The following is a 20,277-nucleotide window of genomic DNA, read 5'->3' on the forward strand; positions in this document are numbered from 1 at the left end:
TATGATACTTGAACTTTGTGTACGACAACCAACCAAGGATTGAACTGATTTGATAGAATGGAGTCTGACAGTCTCCCATTTTCTGTCACTCTCTCTGATGACATCACTCCACCGTTGTCCCCTGTCTTACAAGGAGAGGAACAACCTCAGAAAAGAATGAAACTCAGCCAGGATATTGGTGAGCACACTCTCTATGGAATATACATGATCCACTTGGTCTATTAGCAGATGGTCTAATTCTTGGATCAGTTAACACTATCATGGAAAAGTGCGGCTTGGTCTACCATAAGTGTAGTCAAATAACTGCTCAAGTGGTCCAGTCGTCACTTGGTCTAATGCTTGTTTTTGTGGATCCATCTGGGTTTTAAGTTGCATACCATTCAGATTTGAGCATTTAATTTGATAGTCTAATGATACGTATAATGCCCAGGTGATCTCATTTCCACTTTGTCAAATGAAAATTTGGTTCTTCTTTTTTTTTTCATAGAGACTAAACGGTGTTCGGCCAAGTGGATATTGATTATTAGTCAAAATGGTTATTACCTAACTGGAAAGTAGACAAGTGGTAAATGTGCTATAAATGGCAAGTAGACAAAGACCATGTGGGATGAGACCAAACTGAGATTCTGCAATGTGGGCGTAAGCCAAGTGGTTACGAACTATTTCTATTCATCTGCATCGTATCTCAATCTGTGGGGGACAAAGTGACCATATTTTGTGGTTATGCCTATTAAATGTGGAAGCAGATCTCTTCATATAATACCTATAAATCATTGCAACTAAATCAGCTAAAAGCAAGTTCTGAGATTCCTCACAAACTCTTGCTTGTTTTAATTGCTTCGGTGATTCCAGTTTGATGTTGAGAGTGTCTCTTAAACTATTGAATTGGAAACATGATGAAAGTAATAAAATCCATAATGTGCTAGTAAAAAAAAATAAGTGATTCTTTAAAGGTGTGGCCTAGTAGAGAGAAATTCTACCCATTGCTTTTAATTGCATCTTTTTTAACACCAGGGCTCCGTTAACACAAATACTTGCGATGAATTGCAAGTATGTAAAAAATGCAAACTGATTGGTTCCTGGTCAGTGTTATAAACAAAATGCGCATGTAACATTGATATTGATTGGTCAGTTCATTTAGCAGTGTTTTTCACATTGGAATCCTGCAATCATCTTCTCATCACCGATCCTCACATTCGTCATAGACAAAAAAATGGGGAATGTGAGAAAGTAGCTATTGCTACTGGGCCCTGAACATTAGGTTTTGTGATTGATCATAGTACTGACTCTAACAATGGATCATACATAATAATCAATGCAATCAATCATAGAGATCAGCCTCACGATCAATTGCTAAGCTTTATGTAACAGGCCCCAATCTTAATTACCTTACGGAATGTCAGGAAGGAATATTTTTGTTCTTGACACCTCTTAAAGATATTCCCTGGGCACCTCCAAGGTTTGAATGTTGTCGTCATAGAAGCTCGTGGTCACCTGATAACAACGGTTTCCTTGCATCAAGAACTCTTAGCAGGTCAGTGCCACTAACTCAGTGAACTGTGATTACCTTCCAAAGACCAAGGTGTTACATTTACCTTTCGTAGGGATATTAACCCTATGGGGACTAGGGGCTGAATAGTTCTTTCCAGAGATTGCAAAGAAATTTTCTGAGGAAAAGTTGGCAAATGCAAAATTGTCAAAGGAAAAGTATAAAGAACTTAAGATGGCAGAGGAAAATATATCAAAAGAGGTAAAAATTGTAAGGATACATCTGGGAGAGGGAAGAAAGACATGTAAAGATGGCAGAGGGAAGAGATAGTGCTATCCATCGTTATTCGGCTGATTGGGTGTGATTGAGTGAGATAGCTATCCTGATGATTGACATTCATGGAAACTATTTGAATGACAGCTGAGCAAAGGTGCCATAACATTTTGATAGCAATTTGCAATGCTCATGGCCAAGATTGGGTTTGGAGTCTTTGGACCAATTTTTTGTCTCACCTGCGAAGCAAAGTGAGACTATTATATAGGCGCCGCTTTTCCGACGGCGGCGGCGGCGTCGTCAACATCAAATCTTAACCTGAGGTTAAGTTTTTGAAATGACGTCATAACTTAGAAAGTATATGGACCTAGTTAATAAAACTTGGCCATAAGGTTAATCAAGTATTACTGAACATCCTATTAGAGTTTCATGTCACATGACCAAGGTCAAAGGTCATTTAGGGTCAATGAACTTAGACCATGTTGGAGGAATCAACATCGAAATCTTAACCTGAGGTTAAGTTTTTGAAATGTCATCATAACTTAGAAAATATATGGACCTAGTTCATGAAACTTGGACATAAGGTTAATCAAGTATCACTGAACATCCTGCATGAGTTTCACGTCACATGACCAAGGTCAAAGGTCATTTAGGGTCAATGAACTTTGGCCGAATTGGGGATATCTGTTGAATTCCCATCATAACTTTGAAAGTTTATGGATCTGATTCATGAAACTTGGACATAATAGTAATCAAGCATCACTGAAATTTTTTTGCAAGTTTCAGGTCTCATGGTTAAGGTCAAAGGTCATTTAGGGTCAATGAACTTTGGCCGAATCGGGGGTATCTGTTGAATTACCATCATAACTTTGGAAGTACATGTATGTTGTTCTTAGTCATAAAACTTGGACATTAGAGTAATCAAGTATCACTGAACATCCTGTGCGCGTTTCAGGTCACATGACCAAGGTCAAAGGTCAATGAACTTTGGCCGAATTGGGTGTATCTGTTGAATTGCCATCATAACTTTGAAAGTTTATGGATCTGATTCATGAAACTTGTACATAAGAGTAATCAAGTATCACTGAACATCCTGTTTGAGTTTCAGGTCACATGATCAAGGTCAAAGGTCATGTAAGGTCAATGAACTTGACCATGGCCATGTTGGGGTTTTTTGTTGAATAACCATCATATCTCTGTAAGTTTATTGGTCTAGTTCATTAAAAAGGGAAATAAGAGTAACCATGTATCACTGAACATCTTGTGCGAGTTAGAGTAGTATTCAAAGTGAGCACTGCTGCTATATTGAACCGCGTGATGCAGGTGAGACGGCCAGAGGCATTCCACTTGTTTTTTCATAGGAACAAGCTTCAGCAATCAACCACAATTAAGGTTTCCATTGCAGTTAACATAACAAAGTTCCAGTGAAGATAATCATGTATATCACTGCTTATAAAGCAATGTGATCCATATGCAAAATATGTTGTTCAAAATGTAATTTTATGATAAAATGCAAGTGAAACGTATTATTTTTTTCAGGCTCTTGGAGGGTAGTCTAGTCGTGGTAGACCAGCACGAGGGATTGACGACTCAGCTGTTTGGATGTTGTTATGTTACCAGTACAGCTCTTCTTGACCAAATATCACATCTTTTCTCAATATTGAGGTAAAGTATTGAGGAAGCTAATGGGGAGCTTACAAAAATAAGATCTTGGCCAGCCCTGTAACGTAAGATATACACAGAGCTTCCAAGTCTCCCGGATCCTGTGGGAGAATACTGGATTGCGATCCAATATCCCGTACTCCCGACCCCATGCCAAAATCTCCTGGATAATCAGGATTTTTAGCAGTTAAATTGTAAAATTCATGCAAACGACTGTTTTATACTAGTCTAGCGTGTTTAACTCCCTAACACCCACGTGGAACCTCCTTATCACATTTTCATTTTACCCAGTAACTTTTGCCAGTTTTTGTATAATCGTACATTGATTTCCAATGTAAATGAAGATAATTTTACTGAACGACTGGTGAATTAGTCTAACAAGTGGAATGCCTCTGGCCGTCTCACCTGCATCACGCGGTTCAATATAGCAGCAGTGCTGACTATGAATACTACTCTAACTCGCACAAGATGTTCAGTGATACATGGTTACTCTTATGTCCAAGTTTAATGAACTAGACCACTTTTTATGAAGTAGACCAATAAACTTACAGAGATATGATGGTTATTCAACAAAAAACCCCAACATGGCCAAAGTTCATTGACCTTACATGACCTTTGACCTTGATCATGTGACCTGAAACTCGAACAGGATGTTCAGTGATACTTGATTACTCTTATGTACAAGTTTCATGAATCAGATCCATAAACATTCAAAGTTATGATGGTAATTCAACAGATACACCCAATTCGGCCAAAGTTCATTGACCTTTGACCTTGGTCATGTGACCTGAAATGAGCACAGGATGTTCAGTGATACTTGATTACTCTAATGTCCAAGTTCAATGAACTAGACCAATAAACTTTCAAAGTTATGATGGTAATTCAACAGATACCCCCGATTCGGCCAAAGTTCATTGACCCTAAATGACCTTTGACCTTAATCCTGAGACCTGAAACATGCACAAAATGTTCAGTGATGCTTGATTACTATTATGTCCAAGTTTCATGAATCAGATCCATAAACTTTCAAAGTTATGATGGGAATTCAACAGATATCCCCAATTCGGCCAAAGTTCATTGACCCTAAATGACCTTTGACCTTGGTCATGTGACGTGAAACTAATGCAGGATGTTCAGTGATACTTGATTAACCTTATGTCCAAGTTTCATGAACTAGGTCCATATATTTTCTAAGTTATGATGACATTTCAAAAACTTAACCTCAGGTTAAGATTTCGATGTTGATTCCTCCAACATGGTCTAAGTTCATTGACCCTAAATGACCTTTGACCTTGGTCATGTGACATGAAACTCTAATAGGATGTTCAGTAATACTTGATTAACCTTATGGCCAAGTTTCATGAACTAGGTCCATATACTTTCTAAGTTATGACATCATTTCAAAAACTTAACCTCAGGTTAAGATTTGATGTTGACGCCGCCGCCGCCGTCGCCGCCGCCGCCGTCGGAAAAGCGGCGCCTATAGTCTCACTTTGCTTCGCAGGTGAGACAACAAGTCATTTTTTTTTCTGGTTGTGCAACGTGTGTGATGGCAACACTACAGTGGCACTCCATGCACATGCCCCCAAATGCGCGCTGGTGTGGCCCTGCCTTGTGCCCAGCCGGCCGCACCGCGCCAGGAAGCTTTGAGAAAGGAAGTCCACGAGCACTGTGAAGCATTTTTGTAAGCTTGTGTGCGCTTTATTCGAGCTGAAACTGGAACAACAATGGGATTTACAAGTAGATTACTCTTATGATTACACCCCGACTTTCACGAATGATGTTATTGACAATCCTGAAGAACAGAAGCAAAGTGGAGATTTCATCGCCTACTTTCACTTGGGTTGATCGGCTTCGAAAATTTTCTCTTTCATGAGTGAGCTCGAATATAGTACACAGAATTTTGCCCAATAGCACCATCCCCTTAAAATTTTATTGCCCCTAAGTACTTCTGTTCACTCCCATATCATGCTAGCACACATGCTGAACGTCCTCTTTTTTGCTCTCTTGGAGTGAAGACGTCTCCAAGATAGTCTCTTCTTGAAAGAGCTAATAAGTACATTTTTAGGCCATATTTTCTTGCTTCTTTGCAACAAGAATCATTGCTAAGCCTTTTACTTTGGTATTGTTGGTTTGGTTTGTTTAAAAATTTTCTGAGCGCGACTTTTTGACCGATTTTCTTAATTGTTAAGTCCTTTTTAACCCAGTGTACCGCTTGTACATGGTGCCTATGCAAGGTCTTCTTCATTCTACAGCTTCCCGAGGCTCTCTTTTGCATGAAAGCTCTTTTGTTTGACGCCTGGTCTCAAGTTATTCTCGTCTATTGTTACGCAAATATTTCCTCCATTGCTTCCAAGCTGGAGCTTTGGTCTTTCAAAGATCTCCCTTCTGTGGAATGGGGGCCTACATATGGAAGTGTGCTGCTCCCCTGTTGGGGCTTTCTTATCATCCAATTGGCTTAACTCCTTGTAGTTTTTGCCTCTTTACCTTACCTCTTTACTTTACCTCAGTACCCCCTCCCACGCACCTTTTTAGGTGTTGAAATAGCCTAGTTTTTCTGAGGGTTCATAGCATGGCTTGGAGAAGATGACCTGTGAATTACGTGCCTGCAGGCCTTGGCCCGTTAAACTATTATATGTGTGCCCAGTCAGGTTTTATATTTATCTTTTTTAGCAGAGTTTATGTCAAATTTTGCTTGATGATTGTGTCCTGTGAATTATATGTCTACCGGGCAACATTCCTTGAACTGTAAGTGAATGGCCACTCCCATTTAGATGATTTATTTTGGATTGTTGCCAGGGGTGGGGGAGAGGGAGCGGAAGGGATTTTTAAAAATAGTTTTAGTACGTAGTTTACATACATTTTCGCTGGGAGATTGTGTCCTGTGAATTTCATGCCTAGTGGGCATCGTCCCTTGAACTGTAGGTGGACGGCCGCGCCCAGTCAGATGATTTGTTTGGATTGTTTACCAGGGAAGATGCAGGGGGAGGGATATTCTTTTAAGAATTTTGATACTATTTTGGCTGGGAGATGGTGGTCTATGAATTGTGTGCCCTATGAATTGTGTGCCTACAGGGGCATGCATGACTGTGGGTGAACAGTCATGCCCAGTCAGATGAGATTCTTGCCGGGGGGGGGGGGGGGGTGAAAGGTAGGCAGATGGATTATTTTAGTTGTTCTTTTAAGTTTTATGTCAATAGTATTTTATTTATTCCAAAGAGGCTGCAGCTTTTTATTTTTGTTATGAGTCTAATGCTCTTAAGCGAATCGTCAGCAAAGTGTCTTCATATGAATGTCTAGTGGCAGGTTTTTTACAACAAAAAACTGCCAATTCCTATTTGACAAAAACAAGGTAATGCTATACCATTTTTTTGAGTATGTTTATTACATAGTTCATAAACATTTCTGCTGGGAGGTGGTAGTCTGTGAATTATGTGCCTACCGGGCAACATCCCTTAAACGGTAGGTGAACAGACGCGCCCAGTCAGAGTGGGAGGGGGAGGGATGTTTTTGATAGTTTTGATATGTAGTTTACATACATTTTGACTGGGAGATGGTGGCCTGTGAATTATGTGCCTACCGGGCAATGTCCCTTGAACTGTAGGTGAACGGCCACGCCCAGTCAGGATGGGGGGGAGGGATGTTTTTGATAGTTTTGATATGTAGTTCACATATATTTTGACTGGGAGATGGTGGCCTGTGAATTATGTGCCTACCGGGCAATGTCCCTTGAACTGTAGGTGAACGGCCATGCCCAGTCAGATGATTTGTTCGGAATGTTTACCAGGGGTTGGGGAAGAGGGAGGGGGAGGGATTTTTTTGATAATTTTAATATGCAGTTTACATCCATTTTGGCTGGGAGATGGTGGCCTGTGAATTATGTGCCCACCGGGCAATGTCCCTTGAACTGAGGTGAACGGCCACGCCCAGTCAGGATGGGGGAGGGATTTTCTTGGATAATTTTAATATGCAGTTTACATCCATTTTGGCTGGGAGATGGTGGCCTGTGAATTATGTGCCTACCGGGCAATGTCCCTTGAACTGTAGGTGAACGGCCATGCCCAGTCAGATGATTTGTTCGGAATGTTTACCAGGGGTTGGGGAAGAGGGAGGGGGAGGGATTTTTTTGATAATTTTAATATGCAGTTTACATCCATTTTGGCTGGGAGATGGTGGCCTGTGAATTATGTGCCTACCGGGCAATGTCCCTTGAACTGTAGGTGAACGGCCATGCCCAGTCAGATGATTTGTTCGGAATGTTTACCAGGGGTTGGGGAAGAGGGAGGGGGAGGGATTTTTTTGATAATTTTAATATGCAGTTTACATCCATTTTGGCTGGGAGATGGTGGCCTGTGAATTATGTGCCCACCGGGCAATGTCCCTTGAACTGTAGGTGAACGGCCACGCCCAGTCAGGGTGGGAGGGGGAGGGATGTTTTTAATAGTTTTGATATGTAGTTTACATACATTTTGGCTGGGAGATGGTGGCCTGTGAATTATATGCCTACCGGGCAATGTCCCTTGTAGGTGAATGGCCACGCCCAGTCAGGGTGGGAGGGGGAGGGATGTTTTTAATAGTTTTGATATGTAGTTTACATACATTTTGGCTGGGAGATGGTGGCCTGTGAATTATATGCCTACCGGGCAATGTCCCTTGTAGGTGAATGGCCACGCCCAGTCAGGGTGGGAGGGGGAGGGATGTTTTTAATAGTTTTGATATGTAGTTCACATATATTTTGGCTGGGAGATGGTGGCCTGTGAATTATGTGCCTACCGGGCAATGTCCCTTGAACTGTAGGTGAACGGCCATGCCCAGTCAGATGATTTGTTCGGAATGTTTACCAGGGGTTGGGGAAGAGGGAGGGGGAGGGATTTTTTGATAATTTTAATATGCAGTTTACATCCATTTTGGCTGGGAGATGGTGGCCTGTGAATTATGTGCCCACCGGGCAATGTCCCTTGAACTGTAGGTGAACGGCCACGCCCAGTCAGGATGGGGCAGGGATTTTTTGGGATAATTTTGATATGAAGTTTACATCCATTTTGGCTGGGAGATGGTGGCCTGTGAATTATGTGCCTACCGGGCAATGTCCCTTGAACTGTAGGTGAACGGCCATGCCCAGTCAGATGATTTGTTTGGAATGTTTACCAGGGGTTGGGGAAGAGGGAGGGGGAGGGATGTTTTTAATAGTTTTAATATGTAGTTTACATACATTTTGGCTGGGAGATGGTGGCCTGTGAATTATGTGCCTACTGGGCAATGTCCCTTGAACTGTAGGTGAACGGCCACGCCCAGTCAGGGTGGGAGGGGGAGGGATGTTTTTAATAGTTTTGATATGTAGTTTACATACATTTTGGCTGGGAGATGGTGGCCTGTGAATTATATGCCTACCGGGCAATGTCCCTTGTAGGTGAATGGCCACGCCCAGTCAGGGTGGGAGGGGGAGGGATGTTTTTAATAGTTTTGATATGTAGTTTACATCCATTTTGGCTGGGAGATGGTGGCCTGTGAATTATGTGCCTACCGGGCAATGTCCCTTGAACTGTAGGTGAACGGCCATGCCCAGTCAGATGATTTGTTCGGAATGTTTACCAGGGGTTGGGGAAGAGGGAGGGGGAGGGATTTTTTTGATAATTTTAATATGCAGTTTACATCCATTTTGGCTGGGAGATGGTGGCCTGTGAATTATGTGCCTACCGGGCAATGTCCCTTGAACTGTAGGTGAATGGCCACGCCCAGTCAGGGTGGGAGGGGGAGGGATGTTTTTAATAGTTTTGATATGTAGTTCACATATATTTTGACTGGGAGATGGTGGCCTGTGAATTATGTGCCTACCGGGCAGTGTCCCTTGAACTGTAGGTGAACGGCCATGCCCAGTCAGATGATTTGTTTGGAATGTTTACCAGAGTTTGGGGAAGAGGGAGGGGGAGGGATTTTTTTGATAATTTTAATATGCAGTTTACATCCATTTTGGCTGGGAGATGGTGGCCTGTGAATTATGTGCCTACCGGGCAATGTCCCTTGAACTGTAGGTGAACGGCCACGCCCAGTCAGGATGGGGCAGGGGGCAGGGATTTTTTGGATAATTTTAATATGCAGTTTACATCCATTTTGGCTGGGAGATGGTGGCCTGTGAATTATGTGTTTACCGGGCAATGTCCCTTGAACTGTAGGTGAACGGTCACGCCCAGTCAGAGTGGGAGGGATGTTTTTAATAGTTTTAATATGTCATTTACGTACATTTTGGCTGGGATATGGTGGCCTGTTAATTATGTGCCTATCGGGCAATGTCCCTTGAACTGTAGGTGAACGGCCATGCCCAGTCAGATGATTTGTTCGGAATGTTTACCAGGGGTTGGGGAAGAGGGAGGGGGAGGGATTTTTGGGATAATTTTAATATGCAGTTTACATCCATTTTGGCTGGGAGATGGTGGCCTGTGAATTATGTGCCCACCGGGCAATGTCCCTTGAACTGTAGGTGAACGGCCACGCCCACTCAGGATGGGGGAGGGATTTTCTTGGATAATTTTAATATGCAGTTTACATCCATTTTGGCTGGGAGATGGTGGCCTGTGAATTATGTGCCTACCGGGCAATGTCCCTTGAACTGTAGGTGAATGGCCACGCCCAGTCAGGGTGGGAGGGGGAGGGATGTTTTTAATAGTTTTAAATGTAGTTTACATCCATTTTGGCTGGGAGATGGTGGCCTGTGAATTATGTGCCTACCGGGCAATGTCCCTTAAACTGTAGGTTTAAGGCCACGCTCAGTCAGCTGATTTGATTGGATTGTTGCCAGGAGGGGGATGGAGAAGGTTGTGTTGTGATAGTTTTAATACAGTTTTAGTTTTATAGTTACATTTTGGTGGGGAGATAATGGCCTGACAATTATGTGCCAGCAGGCAACGTCCCTTGTACTGCAGATTAATTTTTTGTGGGATGTTGGGGTCCTTTGAATTATATGCAAGCAGGCAACGGGAGCGGAGGGATTTTTTAATAGTTTTAAATGTAGTTTCCATTAATTTTTGCAAGGAGATGGTGGCCTGTAAATAATGTGCCTACCGGGCAACGTCCCTTGAACTGTAGGTGAACGGCCACGCCCAGTCAGATGATTTGTTTGGATTGTTGCCAGGGGTGGGAGGGGGAGTGGGAAGGATGTCTTTTAATAGTTTTAAATACAGTTTAATTTTACATTTTTGCTGGGATTGTTGCCAGGGTTGGGAGGGGAGATGGATATTCTGATCTGGGAGATGGTGGCCTGTAAAGTACATGTCTAGGTGAAAAATAGGGCCATTACGTCAGTTTTTTTTTTAGGTTTTGTCTTTTAAACTGTAGTAGCAGTGGCAATGCCCTGTCAGATTTTCTTCTTTTTTTACATAGGTTTTGGCTTGGAGATGGTGGCCTGAGAAATACTTGCCTACCACAGGCAACCTCCCTTGAGTGTAGCTGAACGGCCATGCCCAGTCACATCTATTTTTATTGTCTGCATAGAATTAGGATATGAAGGTTTATAAAGTATGTGTCGAGGTTAAAGGCAAGGCCACTTCATCAGTTGATTATTTAATAGTAGTAGCAATACTCATATCCAGTCTGATTATATGTAGCTTAGATTAATTACCTATGGCCTCTGAATTATATGCCTACAGGACCTTGCCCAATAATTTGAAGTGAATAACCATGCCAAGTTAGTTGATTTGTTGGGATTTTTTTCATAGTTTGGATAGTGAGTTTGGCTGGGAGATGGTGGCCTGTGAAATAAGTGCCTTCAGGGTTTTGCCTGGTGAACGGCCACGCCCAGTCAGTTGATTTGTTGGGAATGTTGCGAGGAGGGGGGGGGGGAATAAGTGGGTTAGAGAGTTGGATTAGTTGAATTCTGCTAAGTTCAATTTCAATCCCATTTCATTATGATGTGCCAACCAAAAATCGAAGAGGTTGCAGCTTTCGTCTATGTTCTGACTCTGATGCTGTTACGCATAGCCTAACCAATGCATCTTATTGACAAATGTCCAGTGGCAGTTTTTCGTAACTAAAAATCTGCACCTATTCCTAGTTGATAAAAATAAGTAACTCAAGACCGGAGTGTTTAGGCAGTGGCAGCTTCACAGCCATAGTCTTTTCTCCAGAAGTATTGAGTGCCTTTCACAAATTAGCATCAGACTCGTAAAGGCAAACACAAAAGCTGTAGACTCAGCCTAGAGCGTATGCTAATGATGCCCCTCATTAATTTCAGCGACCTGCCTCGTCCAGTCACTTGAAGAGGTTCATATAGCTTCGATTGGGTGATATCTGGCATGTACAGCCCTGCATGTTAAATTCTAGTAGGTGAACAGTATGAGATTTTTAATATTTATGTTTTTAATACTAGTAGTTTATATACAGTTTGGCAGGGAGATGGTGGCCTGTTACTTATGTGCCTGCTGGGCAACGTCCCTTTTTTATAGTTCGCATAATTTAAAGCTATTCTGGTTGGGAGATGGTCGTCTGTAAAGTATGTGTCTAGGTGAAAGATAGGGCCACTATGTTGATTTGTTGGGCTTTGCCCATTAAAATGTAGAAGCAATGGCAATGCCCAATCAGATTATATGTCACTTAGATTTAATACTTAGCTTGTTTGTTCTATGAATACCTAGCTTGTATATGGCCTGTGAATTATGTGCCTACCGGGCAATGTCCCTTGAACTGTAGGTGAATGGCCATGCCCAGTCAGGATGGGAGGGATGTTTTTTGATAATTTTAATATGCAGTTTACATCCATTTTGGCTGGGAGATGGTGGCCTGTGAATTATGTGCCTACCGGGCAATGTCCCTTGAACTGTAGGTGAACGGCCACGCCCAGTCAGGGTGGGAGGGATGTCTTTGATAGTTTTGATATGTAGTTCACATACATTTTGACTGGGAGATGGTGGCCTGTGAATTATGTGCCTACCGGGCAGTGTCCCTTGAACTGTAGGTGAACGGCCATGCCCAGTCAGATGATTTGTTCGGAATGTTTACCAGGGGTTGGGGAAGAGGGAGGGGGAGGGATTTTTTTGATAATTTTAATATACAGTTTACATCCATTTTGGCTGGGAGATGGTGGCCTGTGAATTATGTGCCTACCGGGCAGTGTCCCTTGAACTGTAGGTGAACGGCCATGCCCAGTCAGGATGGGGCAGGGGGCAGGGATTTTTTTGATAATTTTAATATGCAGTTTACATCCATTTTGGCTGGGAGATGGTGGCCTGTGAATTATGTGCCTACCGGGCAATGTCCCTTGAACTGTAGGTGAACGGCCACGCCCAGTCAGGATGGGGCAGGGGGCAGGGATTTTTTGGATAATTTTAATATGCAGTTTACATCCATTTTGGCTGGGAGATGGCCTGTGAATTATGTGCCTACCGGGCAATGTCCCTTGAACTGTAGGTGAATGGCCACGCCCAGTCAGGGTGGGAGGGGGAGGGATGTTTTTAATAGTTTTGATATGTAGTTCACATATATTTTGACTGGGAGATGGTGGCCTGTGAATTATGTGCCTACCGGGCAGTGTCCCTTGAACTGTAGGTGAACGGCCATGCCCAGTCAGATGATTTGTTCGGAATGTTTACCAGGGGTTGGGGAAGAGGGAGGGGGAGGGATTTTTTGATAATTTTAATATGCAGTTTACATCCATTTTGGCTGGGAGATGGTGGCCTGTGAATTATGTGCCTACCGGGCAATGTCCCTTAAACTGTAGGTGAACGGCCATGCCCAGTCAGATGATTTGTTTGGAATGTTTACCAGGGGTTGGGGAAGAGGGAGGGGGAGGGATTTTGGGGATAATTTTAATATGCAGTTTACATCCATTTTGGCTGGGAGATGGTGGCCTGTGAATTATGTGCCCACCGGGCAATGTCCCTTGAACTGAGGTGAACGGCCACGCCCAGTCAGGATGGGGGAGGGATTTTCTTGGATAATTTTAATATGCAGTTTACATCCATTTTGGCTGGGAGATGGTGGCCTGTGAATTATGTGCCTACCGGGCAATGTCCCTTGAACTGTAGGTGAACGGCCATGCCCAGTCAGATGATTTGTTCGGAATGTTTACCAGGGGTTGGGGAAGAGGGAGGGGGAGGGATTTTTTGATAATTTTAATATGCAGTTTACATCCATTTTGGCTGGGAGATGGTGGCCTGTGAATTATGTGCCTACCGGGCAATGTCCCTTAAACTGTAGGTGAACGGCCATGCCCAGTCAGATGATTTGTTTGGAATGTTTACCAGGGGTTGGGGAAGAGGGAGGGGGAGGGATTTTTGGGATAATTTTAATATGCAGTTTACATCCATTTTGGCTGGGAGATGGTGGCCTGTGAATTATGTGCCTACCGGGCAATGTCCCTTGAACTGTAGGTGAATGGCCACGCCCAGTCAGGGTGGGAGGGGGAGGGATGTTTTTAATAGTTTTGATATGTAGTTCACATATATTTTGACTGGGAGATGGTGGCCTGTGAATTATGTGCCTACCGGGCAATGTCCCTTGAACTGTAGGTGAATGGCCACGCCCAGTCAGGGTGGGAGGGGGAGGGATGTTTTTAATAGTTTTGATATGTAGTTCACATATATTTTGACTGGGAGATGGTGGCCTGTGAATTATGTGCCTACCGGGCAATGTCCCTTGAACTGTAGGTGAACGGCCATGCCCAGTCAGATGATTTGTTCGGAATGTTTACCAGGGGTTGGGGAAGAGGGAGGGGGAGGGATTTTTTGATAATTTTAATATGCAGTTTGATAATTTTAATATGCACATCCATTTTGGCTGGGAGATGGTGGCCTGTGAATTATGTGCCTACCGGGCAATGTCCCTTGAACTGTAGGTGAACGGCCACGCCCAGTCAGGGTGGGAGGGATGTTTTTGATAGTTTTGATATGTAGTTCACATATATTTTGACTGGGAGATGGTGGCCTGTGAATTATGTGCCTACCGGGCAGTGTCCCTTGAACTGTAGGTGAACGGCCATGCCCAGTCAGATGATTTGTTTGGAATGTTTACCAGGGGTTGGGGAAGAGGGAGGGGGAGGGATTTTTGGGATAATTTTAATATGCAGTTTACATCCATTTTGGCTGGGAGATGGTGGCCTGTGAATTATGTGCCCACCGGGCAATGTCCCTTGAACTGAGGTGAACGGCCACGCCCAGTCAGGATGGGGGAGGGATTTTCTTGGATAATTTTAATATGCAGTTTACATCCATTTTGGCTGGGAGATGGTGGCCTGTGAATTATGTGCCTACCGGGCAATGTCCCTTGAACTGTAGGTGAACGGCCATGCCCAGTCAGATGATTTGTTCGGAATGTTTACCAGGGGTTGGGGAAGAGGGAGGGGGAGGGATTTTTTTGATAATTTTAATATGCAGTTTACATCCATTTTGGCTGGGAGATGGTGGCCTGTGAATTATGTGCCTACCGGGCAATGTCCCTTGAACTGTAGGTGAATGGCCACGCCCAGTCAGATGATTTGTTTCGAATGTTTCCCAGAGTTTGGGGGAGGGGGAGGGATTTTTTTGATAATTTTAATATGCAGTTTACATCCATTTTGGCTGGGAGATGGTGGCCTGTGAATTATGTGCCTACCGGGCAATGTCCCTTGAACTGTAGGTGAACGGCCATGCCCAGTCAGATGATTTGTTTGGAATGTTTCCCAGAGTTTGGGGCAGGGGGCAGGGATTTTTTGGATAATTTTAATATGCAGTTTACATCCATTTTGGCTGGGAGATGGTGGCCTGTGAATTATGTGCCTACCGGGCAATGTCCCTTGAACTGTAGGTGAACGGCCACGCCCAGTCAGAGTGAGAGGGATGTTTTTAATAGTTTTAATATGTCATTTACGTACATTTTGGCTGGGAGATGGTGGCCTGTGAATTATGTGCCTACCGGGCAATGTCCCTTGAACTGTAGGTGAACGGCCATGCCCAGTCAGATGATTTGTTCGGAATGTTTACCAGGGGTTGGGGAAGAGGGAGGGGGAGGGATTTTTTTGATAATTTTAATATGCAGTTTACATCCATTTTGGCTGGGAGATGGTGGCCTGTGAATTATGTGCCCACCGGGCAATGTCCCTTGAACTGTAGGTGAACGGCCACGCTCAGTCAGGATGGGGCAGGGATTTTGGGGATAATTTTGATATGAAGTTTACATCCATTTTGGCTGGGAGATGGTGGCCTGTGAATTATGTGCCTACCGGGCAATGTCCCTTGAACTGTAGGTGAATGGCCACGCCCAGTCAGGGTGGGAGGGGGAGGGATGTTTTTAATAGTTTTAATATGTAGTTTACATATATTTTGACTGGGAGATGGTGGCCTGTGAATTATGTGCCTACCGGGCAATGTCCCTTGAACTGTAGGTGAACGGCCACGCTCAGTCAGGGTGGGGGAGGGGAGGGATATTTTTAATAGTTTTAAATATAGTTTACTTACATTTTAACTGGGAGATGGTGGCCTGTGAATTATGTGCCTACCGGGCAATGTCCCTTAAACTGTAGGTTTAAGGCCACGCTCAGTCAGATTTGATTGGATTGTTACCAGGAGGGGGATGGGGAAGGTTGTGTTGTGATAGTTTTAATACAGTTTTAGTTTTATAGTTACATTTTGGTGGGGAGATAATGGCCTGACAATTATGTGCCAGCAGGCAACGTCCCTTGTACTGCAGATTAATTTTTTGTGGGATGTTGGGGTCCTTTGAATTATATGCAAGCAGGCAACGGGAGCGGAGGGATTTTTTAATAGTTTTAAATGTTATGTAGTTTCCATTCATTTTTGCAAGGAGATGGTGGCCTGTAAATAATGTGCCTACCGGGCAACGTCCCTTGAACTGTAGGTGAACGGCCACGCCCAGTCAGATGATTTGTTTGGATTGTTGCCAGGGGTGGGAGGGGGAGTGGGAAGGATGTCTTTTAATAGTTTTAAATACAGTTTAATTTTACATTTTTGCTGGGATTGTTGCCAGGGTTGGGAGGGGAGATGGATATTCTGATCTGGGAGATGGTGGCCTGTAAAGTACATGTCTAGGTGAAAATTAGGGCCATTACGTCAGTTTTTTTTTTAGGTTTTGTCTTTTAAACTGTAGTAGCAGTGGCAATGCCCTGTCAGATTTTCTTCTTTTTTTACATAGGTTTTGGCTTGGAGATGGTGGCCTGAGAAATACTTGCCTACCACAGGCAACCTCCCTTGAGTGTAGCTGAACGGCCATGCCCAGTCACATCTATTTTTATTGTCTGCATAGAATTAGGATATGAAGGTTTATAAAGTATGTGTCGAGGTTAAAGGCAAGGCCACTTCATCAGTTGATTATTTAATAGTAGTAGCTTAGATTAATTACCTATGGCCTCTGAATTATATGCCTACAGGACCTTGCCCAATAATTTGAAGTGAATAACCATGCCAAGTTAGTTGATTTGTTGGGATTTTTTTCATAGTTTGGATAGTGAGTTTGGCTGGGAGATGGTGGCCTGTGAAATAAGTGCCTTCAGGGTTTTGCCTGGTGAACGGCCACGCCCAGTCAGTTGATTTGTTGGGAATGTTGCGAGGAGGGGGGGGAATAAGTGGGTCAGAGAGTTGGATTAGTTGAATTCTGCTAAGTTCAATTTCAATCCCATTTCATTATGATGTGCCAACCAAAAATCGAAGAGGTTGCAGCTTTCGTCTATGTTCTGACTCTGATGCTGTTACGCATAGCCTAACCAATGCATCTTATTGACAAATGTCCAGTGGCAGTTTTTCGTAACTAAAAATCTGCACCTATTCCTAGTTGATAAAAATAAGTAACTCAAGACCGGAGTGTTTAGGCAGTGGCAGCTTCACAGCCATAGTCTTTTCTCCAGAAGTATTGAGTGCCTTTCACAAATTAGCATCAGACTCGTAAAGGCAAACACAAAAGCTGTAGACTCAGCCTAGAGCGTATGCTAATGATGCCCCTCATTAATTTCAGCGACCTGCCTCGTCCAGTCACTTGAAGAGGTTCATATAGCTTAGATTGGGTGATATCTGGCATGTACAGCCCCGCATGTTAAATTCTAGTAGGTGAACAGTATGAGATTTTTAATATTTATGTTTTTAATACTAGTAGTTTATATACAGTTTGGCTGGGAGATGGTGGCCTGTTACTTATGTGCCTGCTGGGCAACGTCCCTTTTTTTATAGTTCGCATAATTTAAAGCTATTCTGGTTGGGAGATGGTCGTCTGTAAAGTATGTGTCTAGGTGAAAGATAGGGCCACTATGTTGATTTGTTGGGCTTTGCCCATTAAAATGTAGAAGCAATGGCAATGCCCAGTCAGATTATATGTCACTTAGATTTAATACTTAGCTTGTTTGTTCTATGAATACCTAGCTTGTATATGGCCTGTGAATTATGTGCCTACAGGACCTTTCTCTGTAATTTGGAGGTGATTGTCCATGACCATTCAGATTTTAATACATTTTTTAAATAGCTTGGATAGTTTACATGTATGTAGATTTTGACTGGCAGAAGATGGCCTGTGAATTACATGTATGTGCTTATGAGGCAAAGTCTTCTACTCTGTAGACGAAAGGTATTACCAAATCAGTCAGCTGATTTGTTGGGATTGATGCCCAGGGGGGTTCATAAGGAAATCTTACTCCACCTATCATTTTAAGGGGACTTTCAATCTGTTTGGTTAGGCTTTCATTTTAGCCCCCCCCCCCCCATTTTGTCTCACCTGAACGAAGTTCCGCAGAGACCAGTGATCACTTTTGCTGTTGGTCCGTTATTAGCTCAGTCACATTCAAGTCCGATCAGGTTAACGATGTACTTGCGATGTGTTTTGGGGGCCATTTTGGACTGGTGCCGACCAGACGCTTGTGATCATCGTACGAAGGCTGAGGCTCTCAGGTAGCATCGTTGGGGTGATCAGACAAAGATACTGGGAGATAAAATTTTCGAATATCTCCACCAATCTTTTGAATCGCCCACCCATCCTTGACACATCGTTTAAGTATCGTCCAATGTCCAGCCGTGAATCGACCGGTGTTTCCAGCATCGGAGGTCAAGTCCTTGAGAGCAGATATCAGTCAGATATTGGCCGATTATCTATTACCTATGTCTGTCCGGACATTAGTCGCTAACCGATGGATGTCCGCCCGGTATGCATTGATGTATGACCAATGTGATTGACATTGGACGGACAATGGTCGGTGATTAGAGATGCATCGGGGGCCCTTTAAAAAGCTCATCATTTAGCATTGATGTCCGTAGGATACTTGATCAATAATCTTACGATGTCCGGTTCATCCTCTGGCTATCGCTCTGATTAATTTGTGATTATTATCAGGTGTCCAATTGATGACCGGACGTTGATCGCTGCCTCCCTGGCCCAAAATAATTTTGATGGTATGGACGCGACCTCAAGATGGCAATTGTTACTGTGATGTGTTACTTTTTGGCCGGTGAGGACTGGTGTTTAAAAAAAATGGTCACCCCACCATGTACCCCCTATGTGCTGCCATCGGCCTGCGAATGTGACTTAATATGTTGTCTGTTGGTCTGTTAAAAAAATGTCCAGTCTTTGTTCAACTTGCTCTCATTTCTTTATTTCTGCATCAGTTATGTTCATACATGGTAAATACGATCCTTGGATAATACCACACACAAGCCTATGAGAATGATGGGGCCAAAGGTAATTTAGGAGCTTTAAAAGGTCAAATGATATGAGGTCATGTTCATACATTAACTAATTTTCGTTCAACTTGCTCTCATTTCTCATTTCCATCACACTTGTTTGAATGAATCCTTGGGTAATAACACATGTGTGTTGTTGAGGATGATGGATCAAAGGTCATCTAGGGGTCAAAATATTAAGTTTTTGTTCAATTACTTGTTCTCATTTTGTTATTTTTGGATCAATTATGCTCACACATGATCCATATGATCCCTGGGTAATGCCACATGTGTGTTCATGAGGATGATGGAGACAAAGGCCATCTAGGGGTCAAAGGTCAAATGATATGAGGTAATGTCCATATCCTTTTTTGAAGTTTTTCATGCAACTTGTTCTCATTTCTTTATATTTGTATCAATTTTGATCCAATTTGGTAAGTCTCGGGCAACTTTTGAGACCAAATTTGCAACGGGTATAGTGTCACGACGCCACATGACTTTTTATAAGACAATGTCATGTTGAAAATGGCTCATTTTTATACTTTGTGTACAGTCTATGGGAGATAAAATTCATAAAAGGGTGATTATTTTCAGATCTAATTGGTCTGCTTAAGTAATGTAGGGTTCAACTCAGTTGTTAAGTGTTCTGTAATAATTTCCATTAAAAAATACAATGGCAAAAAAGATGAAGAAATGAAGAAATACATAAAGAAAATTTTGGCTTTCACAGTGTGGAAACCTTTGATTAAAGATTGCAAGAAAGATGACATCTGGGGAAAAAAAATAAATTTTTAAGTGAAATCGGGTGTTATATATGCAAATAATGCTTTTCCAAATTGAATTTGCATAGATCATAATAAATTTTAAAAATTTTGATTTTTTTTACCTGTAGCTTTGTATGTGGTAAAAAATGTGCTAAAATTCGACCCAATTGCGCAAATGGCAGGTCATGATGCCCCCTCCCCCCACCATCCTCAATAGCTGTACGTATCTCAAATAGCCCAGTCCTTTTAGGGTTAAGCTGCTCTCATTTCATTATTTCTGCATCAATTATGTTTACACTTGGTACAAATGATGATGGGATCAAAGGTCATCTGAGGATCGAATGATACAAGGTAATGTCCATCCTTTTTCAATTTTTTTTCAACTTGCTCTCAATTCTTTATGTCTACATCAACTTAGTACAAATAATCACTGGGTGAGACCACAATGTATTCTTGAAGATGTTAAGGT

At 42.8% G+C, this 20,277-nt stretch overlaps 1 protein-coding gene across 1 annotated transcript in view; it reads left to right on the forward strand.

Annotated features, from left to right (window-relative positions):
• Positions 1-1,484: 1,484 nt before the first annotated feature.
• The window catches only part of LOC121413006 (protein MMS22-like), a gene marked incomplete at its 5' end in the record, with an annotated part of 55,704 nt that continues 36,911 nt past the window's right edge, over positions 1,485-20,277 (forward strand). The window contains 2 exons of the mRNA XM_041605768.1: positions 1,485-1,534; positions 3,302-3,427. Coding sequence (XP_041461702.1) covers positions 1,485-1,534; positions 3,302-3,427 — 176 coding nt within the window. The remainder of the gene's footprint in view (positions 1,535-3,301; positions 3,428-20,277) is intronic.

This window comes from Lytechinus variegatus, chromosome 4 (genome assembly GCF_018143015.1).
Source record: "Lytechinus variegatus isolate NC3 chromosome 4, Lvar_3.0, whole genome shotgun sequence".
NCBI lineage: Eukaryota > Metazoa > Echinodermata > Echinoidea > Temnopleuroida > Toxopneustidae > Lytechinus > Lytechinus variegatus.